Source organism: Dama dama, chromosome 14 (assembly GCF_033118175.1).
Source record: "Dama dama isolate Ldn47 chromosome 14, ASM3311817v1, whole genome shotgun sequence".
Classification (NCBI taxonomy): Eukaryota; Metazoa; Chordata; class Mammalia; order Artiodactyla; family Cervidae; genus Dama; species Dama dama.
Window position 1 is genome coordinate 54,905,616 of NC_083694.1, and position 13,755 is coordinate 54,919,370.

General features: G+C 42.0%; 1 protein-coding gene across 1 annotated transcript in view; it reads right to left on the reverse strand.

Moving 5' to 3' along the window:
• The window catches only part of ASTN1 (astrotactin 1), a 347,419-nt gene that overhangs the window by 213,857 nt on the left and 119,807 nt on the right, over window positions 1-13,755 (reverse strand). The window contains exon 2 of the mRNA XM_061160781.1: window positions 10,123-10,310. Within this exon, the coding sequence (XP_061016764.1) occupies window positions 10,123-10,310 (188 nt within the window). The remainder of the gene's footprint in view (window positions 1-10,122; window positions 10,311-13,755) is intronic.

Sequence of the window (13,755 nt, forward strand, 5' to 3'; positions counted from 1 at the left end):
GTCAGGAGAATCATAAATAGCAGGGCAGCATTAAGAGGCTCCTGACCTCCCTGGATGTACCATGGGGACCCTGAAGCAATATTGGGGAGGGCTACTGACATCAGCCTCTCATGTAGGCAAGACTTTTGATAAACTTCAACAGATACTTGAAAGACTCACAACTGATTTTATGAAGTGAGGTCTTTAAATGCTTTGTCCATCCTCAGACTTCTCAGCAAGGCAGAGAACCTCCACCGACTTATAAATCCTTCCATATTACCAACTTGATTGTGACATGTCTGAGAGCACAATTCTACTTCTATGTCTGAATATAGATTTATATGAGGTATTTTGCTTTAAGGTATACTCTAACATGTCTAGGGCTCTCATACAACTCTACCACATATGGCAAAGTTGAAGCCAAGCAGGAGACACAAGGAAGAGAAGATAGCATGTTTGCTAATCGGTGTCCTGTTTATATTTCTTTTGTCAAGTTTTAAGCACATTTTTGTTTTCATCAATGCTTGTCTTCACGAAACCCATCAATACCACTCAGGAAAGGCTAATGTGAGTGCATTTCACCTTAATTTGTAAACACTACATACCTGTATTATAGCAAAAGCAATCTTTATCAATGCCTTCCTTAAGTGACAATTATAATCAATCCATGGGAGTCTAACAAAAACTAGCAAACCATTATCTTTCACTCTGAGAATAGGACCCTATCACTTCTACCAAGTTGTTAGAATCTAGTCTGTTTGGGATCTGCAGACAAAATGAGGAGAATGTACTAGATCAGGGTCACTAGACTGTGGTCTCTAGGCCAAATGTGGTCCACTGCCTGTTTTTATAAATAAAGCTTTATTGGAACACAGCCACACACACTATTCATACAGTGTGTATGGCCACTTTGGCACTATGAAGGCAAGAGTTGGATAGCTGCAACAAAGCTTAAATGGCCTTCAAAGCTGAACATATTTGCCATTTGGCCCTTTACAGATGCTTGGCCTAATTTCCTGCCACTAGCCATGCTAGGGGTCTCTCTGTGGGCATAGCTGGCTCTATCTACTACACATAAATCTAGTCTTCTCCAACCAAGGCCCATGGGTGTGAGTTTGTGGTCATAAATATGGGGAAACTTCAGGTCTGTGAGAGAATCCCAAAGCTTTATAAAGGGGCAGAAGGTGAGGGAAGACGGCAAGATCTGGAGGAAAGATAACAGCATTAGGAATAAGAATCTGAGTTTTTCCACCAGTGCTGACCTGAATATCCCCCACCATTACGTATATGCCTTCTTTTTGCTGTTGAGAATGTAATAACAATCTTTGTACCTGTGGATACCTGGGCAGAAAAGGAATTCCCATAATGACATCATTTGGTTTGATGAAAAAAATAAATGAGTGAAGTTCTTCCAGGGAAGTTTGGAGCTGAGATTATCATGCTAAACTACAGCATAGCTGCTAGGAAACCCTGTAAACAACAAAACTGAAGTTGACTTAACAATGCCCTGGATGTACATGACCATGTCCTAGCTTTGTCACGGGCACCTCCTGTGGCCCTGATGGCCTAATTGCCTCAGTCTTCTTCCCCCGAGCCAAACTCCTCGAGGACTCCTCTAAGAGGTTGCTATGATCCCACCTGCTTTCCTGGCTCCCTAAGGCAGAGGGCCCCTGGGTAATACACTGCACACAGAAATTGTTACAGCCAGCTTGCATGGCATCGCAAGAGTTTACCTAGGCAATATTTACTAGGCATCTCCCAGGGGCCAGGCATGTAGGAAGTGCTTAATAAGAATTATCTCATTTAGTCATCATACCAGCCCTAAGAGGTAGAATCTATTATTATTCCCATTCTATAGATAAGAAAAGTGAGTATAGAGAGATTGAGCAATTTTTGCCAAGGTCACTGGAAAAATCTCGTCAGTGGAGCAATGAGGATTTAATTGTTTGGTCTTTCTGATAGCAAAACCATTGCTATAAACTACTAGAGCTAGACCATAGAACTACACGGTACTACACCACGGGACTTACAGTCTTCTCTGACTTCTTGGCTTCTCAATGACTTTTGCTCAGATCCAACCTCAGGTTTCTATAATGCTTGGTCTTGTTGCCCAATCTAGTTCTTCACTCTTTGAAGTGGCTTAGAGACTCCACCATAACAATATCTTGCCCAGTTCTCTATGTGTCTTCCTAACGTCCATTAAGTAAAAGTTTTTTGCTGTGCTACCCAAAAGAAGCACATTCATTCCACAGTCTGCAAAACTGGAGAAGCCAGCCAACCCTCATGATACCAAGCTGCAGTCTTAATGGCAGAGTCAAGTCTGAAGTCAGATATACTTGTCTTGAAATCTGGTTCTACCTGTGTGACCTTGGGTCTGTAATTTACTTTCTGTCTCAGTGTTCATATCCAAAAAATAGGAGAATTAATATCTATTTCACAAAGCTCCTTCAGAAATTGCTACTGTTCCTGAAGATAATCCCATACATTGTCTGGAACAGAATGAGTGAAGGGACAGCTTCATGACTATGAGTATTACCAACTCTTAATATTGAGTTAAACCCCACAGAGATCATGACGCTTGCTTTCAAAAAGATCTTCAGGGATTTTTGAAACTAAGTATTTAAAAGTAAATTGTTGGCATCTATATCAAAACTACGCTAAACTGCTGAACAGAATATTACATCAAGTTGTTAACAGATATTAGTATCCTTAAAAGATATTAATATCCTTGTGAAAATTCAGCCTCTTAGCTATTTCCCTTGCTGTCTGGAGAAATGAGGGTAACTGAAGGCCTCTCTCTCTCTGAGCCTCAGGAAAGAGAAGAACATAATTATAAAGAGGGTGTAAAGAATGGAATGGAATGGAATGGGAAACCACTTGGCGCACAGTTCTGCTGAAGATCATCATCAAATGTTAAGTGTTAATGATATGATTGGATGTTCCTTGAAAGTAGAATCTTGCCTTATGAATTTTCTCTCTCCTTAATAATTAAAAAAAAAGTACCTGAAGCCTGACATGAAAGGATCAATAACTAAATGAATGAATAAGTTGATGATTTTTTTTTTTAATCAATGAGTCAATAATGCTTTAAAAGTGTTTTTTGGAGGTTTTTTTTTTTTTTAGTTTCTAGAAATTAACTGCAAAAGTGTGAGAACATATATATGAAGAAGCCTGAGTTTACTGTTACTTGACTTTCACAGTTTTAGAGTTGGAAGTCCCCAACTTCCCTCATTCCATCTCTGCCAATAAACCTGCTGCCAGCTGTGAGGGAGAATGGCTGAAGCCAAGGTTAGCAGGTGGGGTCAGCAGAGCCAAACAGACTCTGAGCTTCCAGGCTCAGCTGCCTGGTAGAGCCACAGAAAGACAGACCTGTAGCCCACCTCAGTTGTGGGTCCTAGTGCTCACAGAGCTACTGGCTTTAGAATAAAAATGGGGACACATGTCAAATGAGTCTCAGCAGACAAAATGACAAAACAACAAATCCAGTCAAAGGGCATGTAATAAACATATCTTCAGCATTCACCGAGGACCAGGATATGAACCGGGTGCTTCTTAAGAGTATATCATGATTGTTCATAGTTCCTCGTTGTGTCTGACTCTTTGCCACCCCATGGACTACAGCCTGCCAAGTTCCTCTGTCCATGGGATTTCCCAAGGAAGAATACTGGAGTGGGTTGCCATTTCCTCCTCCAGGGGATCTTCCTGACCCAGGGATCAAACCCGCGACTTCTGCATTGGCAGGCAGATTCTTTACCACTTGAGCCCCCTCTTAAGAGTATATAGACTCTGACAACTGCCTCAGTTCAAATCTTAGCTCTGCAACCTTAGCAGAGCTTTAGTCAGGTTACTTAGCTTGTCTGTTCCTCAATCCCTTCATCTGTAAAATGAGATAATAAACTCTACCTCAGGATGTTGTGACATGAATAACAAATAAATGAATGCATTTTGAAAGTATGTAGTAGTTACTACATGGTAAGTGCAAACTAAGATCTTGATGGTGGTGGTGGTGGTGGTGGTGAGATCTTCCAATCCTTCTAACATCTCTACAACTTAGACTGTATTGCCTACTATATTAAACAAGTGCATCAGAGACTCATGGCTTCTCAGCCTCCGATAAAGGAAATGGTTCCAAGCTGTATCTGGAGCAGAAGTCCACCATTTTCTGTGTCACCTAAGCCAACCTCTTCATAATAACAGCCAACAGAAGGAGGTTTGTTAAGGTTGCATCCACCTATGGGCTATTTGACAGGAAAGTCTCTGAAGATACAGGAACTACGGTAATTAGCGAGGTGCATACACTTGTTTCCCTGAATTAGAATAAGAGTGGCGGAAAGTGGGGAAGCTGGCAGCCCAGGAATAAAACAAATCTTGTAAAGCTGAGGGGAGTCAGGCGAGGTCTAAAGTGAGGTGACCTAATGAGTAAATGTAGAGTATGAACATTTAATAAAGGCATCAAAATGGGGACATTTACAGTGTAGACTGTACAAAGTTTCTCATTCATGGCCACAGGAGCAACAGAAACAGGTGCAAAAAGCCAAAACACAAAGTGCTGAGGCTGGGGGCTCACAAGATGACTTGGATCCTGCCCAACCCACCAGTCCCAGGTTTCATGAAATTTTGCTTTTAAGATTTTTTTTTTTAAAATATCAGAAGATTCCTGTCTCCCTTACCTCCTTATGAATTTCTACAATAAAAATTCATTACAAAGATGATCTGAGTAGATCTCCATTCTTTAAAGCTAAAAAGTTTAATCAATACATTCATGTCACAGATGAGGTCATGAAGCTTCCCCAGAGGATAGCAGGTTACATAAAATGGTAAAGCCAGGATCTGAAGACCACCTTCGAACTAAATGTAGGGTTTCTTTCCACTATACCCCAGTTCCCACTCTACAGGAATGGGGGAGGATAGCCAGCAAGATGGATAGCTGATCAACTGCAATGGCTAACAGATTCACAAGTTCCTGCAACTACTGCATCTTGGCAAGAGATGCTCAGTCAGACCATGGTGCCAGGTGGGGGAGGTTTGCAAGGCAACTCTCCCGTGGCTCTTGGAATAGCCCTCAAATGGACCTGGGAAGCTCCAGGCTCTTGCACATCAGACTGTTGAGACAAACAAAAAGCAAAGTGTTTGTGTTATTTAGGAGTCTTGCTATTTTAGGAACTGCCCACTATTTTCCTAATGGGAGGCCAAGAACACAAAGATGGGTTTGGCAGGGGGACAGTGTGGCCAATAGGTCAGTCTAGCCCCCTCATGGATGGCTTGAGTCCCTAGGTAAGCTCCTTGGACTGAATCAGGACCTGTCTTTTTGTACCTTCCAATTTATTACTCAAGTTCTGTTCTTTGTCTTAACTCCTCTATCTGGTTCTTAAAGATCAGAAGGACCAGCCCTGATAAATTAGGGTCTGCTCTCTTCAACTAAACAAATAATGTCAATTGACAAGAAAGATGCAAAAGTGACTCTGATGAGTGAGATTGCTAACAAATTTTTGGTAACAGGTTTGCTGAAATTAAAGGTGCTGAAAGGAAAAGCATGTTGCCCTGTTTTCCTTGCCTACATACACTTAATAAGTGCCTGACAGTCTTGGTGGCACATAACGACGACCATGCTTACAACTGCTCTTCTCTGCCCTAGACACGGTTGAGCTTGAGGAAGGAAATGAAGAGAGCTTAAGCAAAGCAATATGTGACTCTAGACAGCTGAAGTAAACTTGAGTAAGGAGGCTCAGGTAGGAGCAAGAATGTGTTTTCTGGCACAAGTGGTCTGCAGTCCTGGAAACACAACCCTAGGGCTCCCCACATGTGTGTTCTGTGGGCTTCGTGCTAACTCAGCCTGAAGAATGACTTCCCAGAATGGAGCTTCCTGAACCTTATTTTCTAAATTGTTTCTCCCAGAGGAAAATCATGTGTCTTGGGTTCACCTGGTGCTCCCAGAAACAAGAAGCCTGAGGACCCCCAACGAGCCAGCAGTTGAAGGCCATAGGAACTGGCTGACACTGGCCAGTGGGCTCCACACAGGGGCTGGTGGTTCTGAGCAGCACCCAGGCTTGATTGACAGGTTCTTCTCACAAAACCCTCAGGAGGAATAGACAAATGCTCCAATATTTTTTTCCCCTCAGTTGTGAACTGTGCCTAAGAAGAGTGAACTATAAAAGATATCATCTAATGGTGGGAATTATCATATATATGCATGTATACATATAAACACAAACACACATATATCAAACTGAAGCATTTTTGAAAGGCTACTTGCTATGAAAAATATACTTAACCAACCCATATACATATAGGAAGTCTATTAACACTGTCATCTTTAATTACAAACATGAAATATGTAGATAATACATTAAAATTACATTATGCACTATTAAATTATTTTGCATACTTTAAGAAGAAAAATGTAGATCACATGTAGCAAAAGTACAACAGAAAATTTAAATTCACAGAGTCTGACTATCTAATGTAAACTCGTATTAAAACCTGGTCTTCAATAGAGTAAATGATTTGCTAATAACTGAAGAATTCCTTGACTTTGGTTTAAGCTCACAAATCAGTTTACCTTTGCTGATTTTGTTTTCACTTGTTCAAGAGCTTGCAAAATAGTATCCTTGTGAACTTTTGTAGTTTTAAGTGTCAATTATCTGGCTAAATTCGAAATAAATCTCTTCAGCCAAGTTTGAATCATGCAAGAGGTTAAAATACATTGTGTGACCCTCCAAGCAATAATATAAGATTTCTGGAGGGAAATCCAATTGTTCTATGTAAGGAAGAAATAGTACCTCCTTGGAAAAAATAATTCAAAAATTTTAGGATGTGATTGAAAAGTAAGAAAAGCAAAAGGTTTTTCAAAGTTTTAAATTGCCAAGTTCTCAGCTGAGGTATTGGTTTTCTGTAAGCTCAAGATTTTGCTGATGGTATACTTATAGTGGGCACAGTGTAAGAAGGAAGTTACCAATTCCCATCCATACAGTGTCAAAAGGATACAAAAAAGGGTCTTTCTTGGCATCTCATTCTCTCATTACTTACATTTTGTGTGTAAAACAAAATACAGCCAACAGTGAATGCAAATATAAAAATAAACAGTGGTCCCTGCACTGAGGCAATAAGGATGAGAAAAGTGTAAATACAAAATGAAAGAAATGTAAACTTTAAGGTGTTCACAAAACCATTAATTCCCTCTGCACATATCAGAAATATTTAGGATTATCAGCGAAGCTTTTATGTGTACATTTTCTTAACAAGAGAGAAAAGGTTGGGTATATTCATGTTTTGATAAGAACCTTAACTTTTCTCTTTTTTGAATTATGCTATTTGGATCCAACTGAAAACCTCATCAGTATTGATCGTTACAGTTAATGAAAAATAGCCCTGCTATTGTTATTTCATAACTAACAGGGTTTGGGTAATAAGATTTCATTTAAGTGCATTTCGCTGCCCAACACTGTTACTAGTCAAAGGACTTTGCTACCTTCTAACGCGTATACTGCTGTCAGGCAAGGAGCCTCAAATGGCTGCCTACTTACTTCCAAAGGATACCGCATAGAGTATCAGATAAAGTCTACCAATTCCTGAGTCTCTTAAGAAGAAACCTTCAGAGACTCTGGGAACGAAATCTTCAAACAGGATACCCTCAGGCTTGATTTCTAAGCTGAGGGCAGATACACAACTTCCGGCTTTGAAACTGTTTCTAGAATAGAATGTAAAGGATAGGAGAGGCAGAGTCTGAGGGTGGATGGAATAGGGCTGGAGGAAGGTGGGAGGGGAAGAGGGGCTGCGGGAGGGTCCACTGACCACATCGTCTCTGCACGGATGGGAGGCAGTACTTATGTCTTTGGTTTGCCTGTGGAGCCCTGGGCTCCTGCCGAAGTCATAGGCTTTCCTGAATTTTCCATGGAGGTGTGGGTCCATCCACATCCGAGGGCAAGTCGGAGACACACGCAAGACTTGCCCACCCTCATGCTTTGCCCAAGCCCTTATAACCTCTGCCCGCTCCAGTTTAGTTGAAAATAACATGGCATAAACTAAAGTCAAGCTGAAGGAGTAATCGCTCTCATTTTATTTGGAAAGCTGAACATCACTGTTGGTCTGTCATGGGTAAGCAATAGCATATGAAGGAAAGAGCTTCGAGTCCCAGGTTTAAGGTTGATTTTTGTTCTTTCCAATTCCTTCTCCACTGTCCATTAATTTCTGTCCAGGAAAACTCAACAAAAAGCATTAGCAATACAGGACTTTTCCTAAGGGTTATTACATTTTAAGGACACCATCTATTTCCTCAAATTATGTGGCATCCTTGATCAGCCCCCCATCCCCATAAATATGTGCACACATATGCATCTACACACTCACACTTCTCTAGAGAACCTATCGGAGCATCTCATTCTGTAGACAGAAGGCAGGGTCCTTGCTGTGGTGAAGATAGGATGTGGCAGCCAGGGCAAGCTTCAGTCTGTCTTCCCTCAGAAGCTCACAGCACTCCCCCGACCCCCACGAAACACACCTTCTGACACCTCATCCGTCCTAAGCTCATACTTTGGGTCTTTCTTTCAGACACAACCACATCCAACATGAATTCCTGGGAATCTCTTTACAGTTCTCTTCACCCTAAACATTTTTGTGGTGTTCTTTGAAACGGTCTTGGACCAAAAGAAACCAAACAAAAACTATCCAAGACAAAGACCACTTCCCACACTGATGGGAAGATGTGGATGGCTGGTGGGAAGTCCACCGTTGTGCTTTTCTTTTCAATCAGACCATATGATAAATACAAAAACAATGTGGCTCCTACCTCTGTCCCCCTAGTCAATGCCCGGGATGATACTGACGATCTGCCCATTCTCACCACAATCTGGAAACTACGAGCTACACTGAAGAAAATAAGCTTCCTTGAGAGAAGAAACCCTGGTCTTTAATGAAGGAGGTACAGACCCTTATGTTGTAAACCTCAATTAGCACAGTAATCTCACTTACCCACTCACTTTCTGACATATCTGAAGTTGACCATTTGCTATTGAAAGACTCTTTTCTCAACCACATAGTTTCAACAAACAAGAGCAGCTTATACATATACAAGTAATCTATCAAATAAGTCATTCCTGGAGACACTGGCTGAGGAAGAAACGGAAGACTTGCATTCTGAGATTTTATGGGGATATCTTCCATGCCAAACAGTTAGATAATGGAAATTCTAATATAACTAAAATGTGCTCAGTTTTCCCCAATCTAATATACAAAACTAAATAGTACATAGTGATGGCATAGGAGTAATAGATTAATTACAGTTTAGACCAAGACCTCATTTGGTTTGAAAGAGCCCATCCTCTCCCATACACAGATAATCAGTCAAGTCTCAGCTTGCTTTCAGGCTACCCTTGGAGCAGGTGATGTATTGATTTTACTAATAAAATTATTGAGTGAGTCAGGCATTTTTCGTTTCTACTGGGAAACACATTCATTTATTCCACAAATAATTATTTAGTATTAACTATGTGAATGCACTAGTCCAGGTGTTGAAGATATACCAATGAACAAAACAATATCAAACAAAACCCATGCCTGCCACTGTAGCACTTACTGTCTGTCTAGTGAGATTTTAAAACATAAGTTTCTAGAATGTTAGAGAAAATTCTCTAATTTTCAGAAGGGATGCTGATGGGATGTTTCTGAGCCGGACTAGTGAGAGAGGCAAGGCTCCATTTATTGGCATGTCCTTTACTGTAAGAGGAGAGAAAGCCAGGACTAAATTTCTCCCAGCTGGGAGAAGACGCCTTGCTCAGTAGCAGCAAGCAGATTGGGCAATCCAGTCACTCAGAAAACATTCATGGAGAAACTATTATTAGATATTCTGATCTAACTGAATAATCCCTTTCTAAGACAATCCAATGCCCCCATCTGAGATTGTCTCTGATTTGTAAAAGTTACTCCCTATCTGGGCATGTTCCTAGAGAGCCGTCAGGGAGTGGTGCTGTGGAAATAACTGCAATTTTTACTTACACCACAGGTGGAGACATTTCCCATAAATGAGAAATCAACATATGAACAAGATCAATGATGAGATTGTGGAGATGGGTCCGCCAGGGCTGTGGTACCCAGGTTCCTAAGGTCAAGGTAGTAGAGTCTGAGATGCTATGGTTGCACTGCTCTTACCATGACTGAGATGTGCAGGATTCTCAGCTCCTCTTCTGCTGATTCATGCTGGGGTTCTTCAGTTGGGTCTTGCCCAGGGAGGCTTGGGGCCCCATCTTGGTGGTGGATGTGAAAAAGTAAAGTGCCATTCTCCAGCCACTGCTGCCTCCAGCGCACCAGAGGGATGTCCTCCGTGTTCCCTGAGATCTCTAGAGCACAGACACCAAAGGCACAGGTCAGAATTCCAAGTGGACCAGTCCAATTCTACGGTTTTATCTTAAGACACTGCCTCTGATTAGCCAGTGTCCGCTGAAGACAACAAAGGGTTTGTAACTACAGTTGAGTCAGGCTTACTGCTGCTCCAAATCTCAAGGAGGGGAAGAAGCCCTAAGAAGAACAGAATTAATCCCCCATCAATCTTTGCACCATAAACAAATGGCCCAGGCTCCCGCCCATTGAGAAAAATACAAAGGTAAAAATTCAAGTTTTTCACCACATTTCTATGATCAACAGCATCCTTTACTCAGCACAGTTTGAATGCCCTGATGACCCACTGAGGTAAACAGAAGGTTGTTTGCCTCTTATAAATTTGAAAGTGTGAGTTCCCTAGCAATTACTCTTAGACACCAGTGAATCTACCAAGGAAAGAGTTAGTAATTACTGTGCAGAGAAGTGGCACTTATAGAAGTGTCCTGGGAAGTTACTGCAGAGCAACTGGAGCTGGCAGGTTATTTCTAAAACCACCATCGTTTGCTGCTTAGTCCACTGGAGGTGTCTGATACTGGCTTTTGGCAGGTAATGTTTTAATTCCCTTTAATTTTTCTCTTCATTTTTGCAGAGCAAAGGTGATGTACCTGAGAGGGTGATGAAGAAGTGGGCCCTTATCACAGACTTAAGTGCTCATCTGCTTTCTGAGCTCTAGATGCAGGCACTGAAATAAAACCAACAATGAATACCAATATACGCAAACCTGTTATGCAGTCTTCATGATAGGAGCTCAGCTGTGCTGCAGAAGTATATTGCTATGTGTCCCTTCCTCTAATATTCCTAAGCAGTATTGTATCAAAGTTTTGAGACATCCCACTATAGCAAGAACGTGATTAACCCAGCATTCTTGAGCTTCATTTGGCCCTAACACCATTTTTTTTTCCTTAACAACTACTATCATCCTTGAAAACTAATATTCTGCTGAACATACTTGGCAAAGCATGCTTTAAAATTTTCATTTTTTTTTTTGAAAGGCATGGCTTCTCCCAAAATTTATCACCTTTGACCAAAAAATTCAATATACATAAAAAAGATTTAATAAGATCCATTTAGAAGAGTATTCTCATCAAGTACCACAATCATAAAGAGGAAAGCAATTTAAAATATTTATCGAGTTTATAAATATCTTTCACTATTTGTGGGAGTGTACAAATGATGTTCTGCTGTATTTATTTACTTATATATTTATTCTTTAATTTATTTAACCTATACACATTGGATATGTACTGTGTATGCACTGGCACTCTTCTAGGCACCCAGAGACTAAACTGAATGAAATTCTCGACAAGTTCTCCAAAGCAACCCACTGTGAGTGACTGTGTCGTGTTATACCACATGCATAAAAGCTTTGTGGAGACAGAAGAAGGAAAGAGTAATCTTGCTTGGATAGAGCGTGGACAATGGAAGGAAAGCGGTCTTGCCAGGAGATCTTATGGTGCTGGGCCTTGAAGGGTGGACTTTGTTAAGTAGACAGAGATGTGGGGAATGGACATTCAGACATTGATAGGAGAATACGGAGAAGGAAGAGGAGAAATATTGGCTAGTCCTCTCAGGAAAGGTAAGTGAGAGGGATTCATGATCCCCAGGTCATCGGCCTGTCTCTGAAAGACACTGCAATGATTCTCTGGCTCAGGGGTTCACAGCCCTGGGGCCGCGGGGCCAGTACCGGTCTCTACTGCAGGAGGTTAGTGGTGCGCAAGGGAGCAAAGCTCCATCTGCCGCTCCTCATCACTCCCCATCGCTCACATTACGCCTGAATCATCCCCTCCCCACCTCCCTACTTGGCACCCCCACCTCGTCCATGGAAAAACTGTCTTCCACGAGACTGGTCCCTGGTGCCAAAGAGGTTGGAGACTGCTGACCCAGTTCATCCTACCATCCTACAGACCAGAGAGGAGAATAAACTCAGAAGCGTGCAGGAGAGTGAGGGTGCAGCAGAGGTGCTCAGAGTCCCCTTCATTCTCAGCCTCTCTCCCTAATTATCTGAAGAACTCAGTTGTCCTGTTGGGCTGGTCAGCTGTCTATGACTCGAAGTGACTGGCACAAGCATCAAGGACACTGCAGTGGGCAGAGGGGTGAGGATGCAACACGCCCTGCAGCCCAGCCCCGCCTTCCCCAGGGCACAGCTCCATTTGTTAAGTGAGGAAGTGACGCGGGCTTCCCAAGTCCGCCTCTCCTCTAAGGGTTTTTTTAAGATTTCCTGGTAAACAGAAACCCTTGGGCACACCTCCATGGGTGCCTGGGTAGACCTGTGGCTACCACACCATGCTTCATCACAAGCCCTGCAATCACAAACCCCACTCCCCAGTACTTACACTTTCTAACCATGCATCAAGCCTCCACATCAAAGCACTGGAAGATTCCTCCTGGGAGACACTCTTCCCCCTCCCAGGTCTGTTTCCTGCAGCTGCGGTAGAAACCAAACTCTATCTCCCCCTCACCACAGACATAAAAGTCACAGGCAGGGATAGGCATGTACACACGGCTCTATTTAAAATGGATAACCAATAAGATCCTACTGTATAGCACAGGGAAATCTGTTCAATGTTATGTGGCAGTCTGGATGGGGAGGGAGTTTGGGGGAGGATAGACACATGTATATGTATGGCTGGGTCGCTTTGTGATGCACCTGAAACTATCACAACATTGTTAATGAGCTCTACTCCAATATAAAATAAAAAGTTTAAATTAAAAAAATTATAAGTAGCAATAGCTCCTAATAGAGCACTTAATGGCCTAAGTAAATCATCTAGAGCAACACACATTCAGCCTCTTGCCTGCACTTGCTCTAACCCACCTTGGAATTTATTCTGCACATGCCGGGTGCCTCTTTAGCCCTTCCTGTAACTATTCAAGAGGAATCCAGCACCTGATACCTCTAAAGCACTCAACAAACTGGCTTTTCATTGCCCAGGAGACCCTCATCAAGGAGGTCAGGCTCATTAGCTCTGTTTTAACTGTGGAAGCAAAGACAAGTAAATAACCAGACCAAAGTCACCCCAGCCTGACACAGAACAGGGACTAAGACAGATGAAGGAACGTCTATCAGATCCCCTCAACCTCCAACACACGCCTCAGACAACATGACCTTCGAACATGCATAAAGGAGGAAGCAATTGAGTTTAAAGTCCATGGGGTGTTTTAGCAGTTTTTGTGCTGTGGTACTTTAATTCTTTGCACAAAGTCTTAGTATTCCACGAGTTCTTTTACAATTGAAATATATGTAATTCACAAACCATAAAATTCACCCTCTCAAATATATACAATTCAGTGGGTTTTAGCATATTCACAAAGATGTGCAACCATCACCACTCTAATCCAGAAACTTTTCATCAGCCCAGAAGAAACCCTGCACCCAGAGGCAGCCAAGACTGTTTTTGAGAAGGA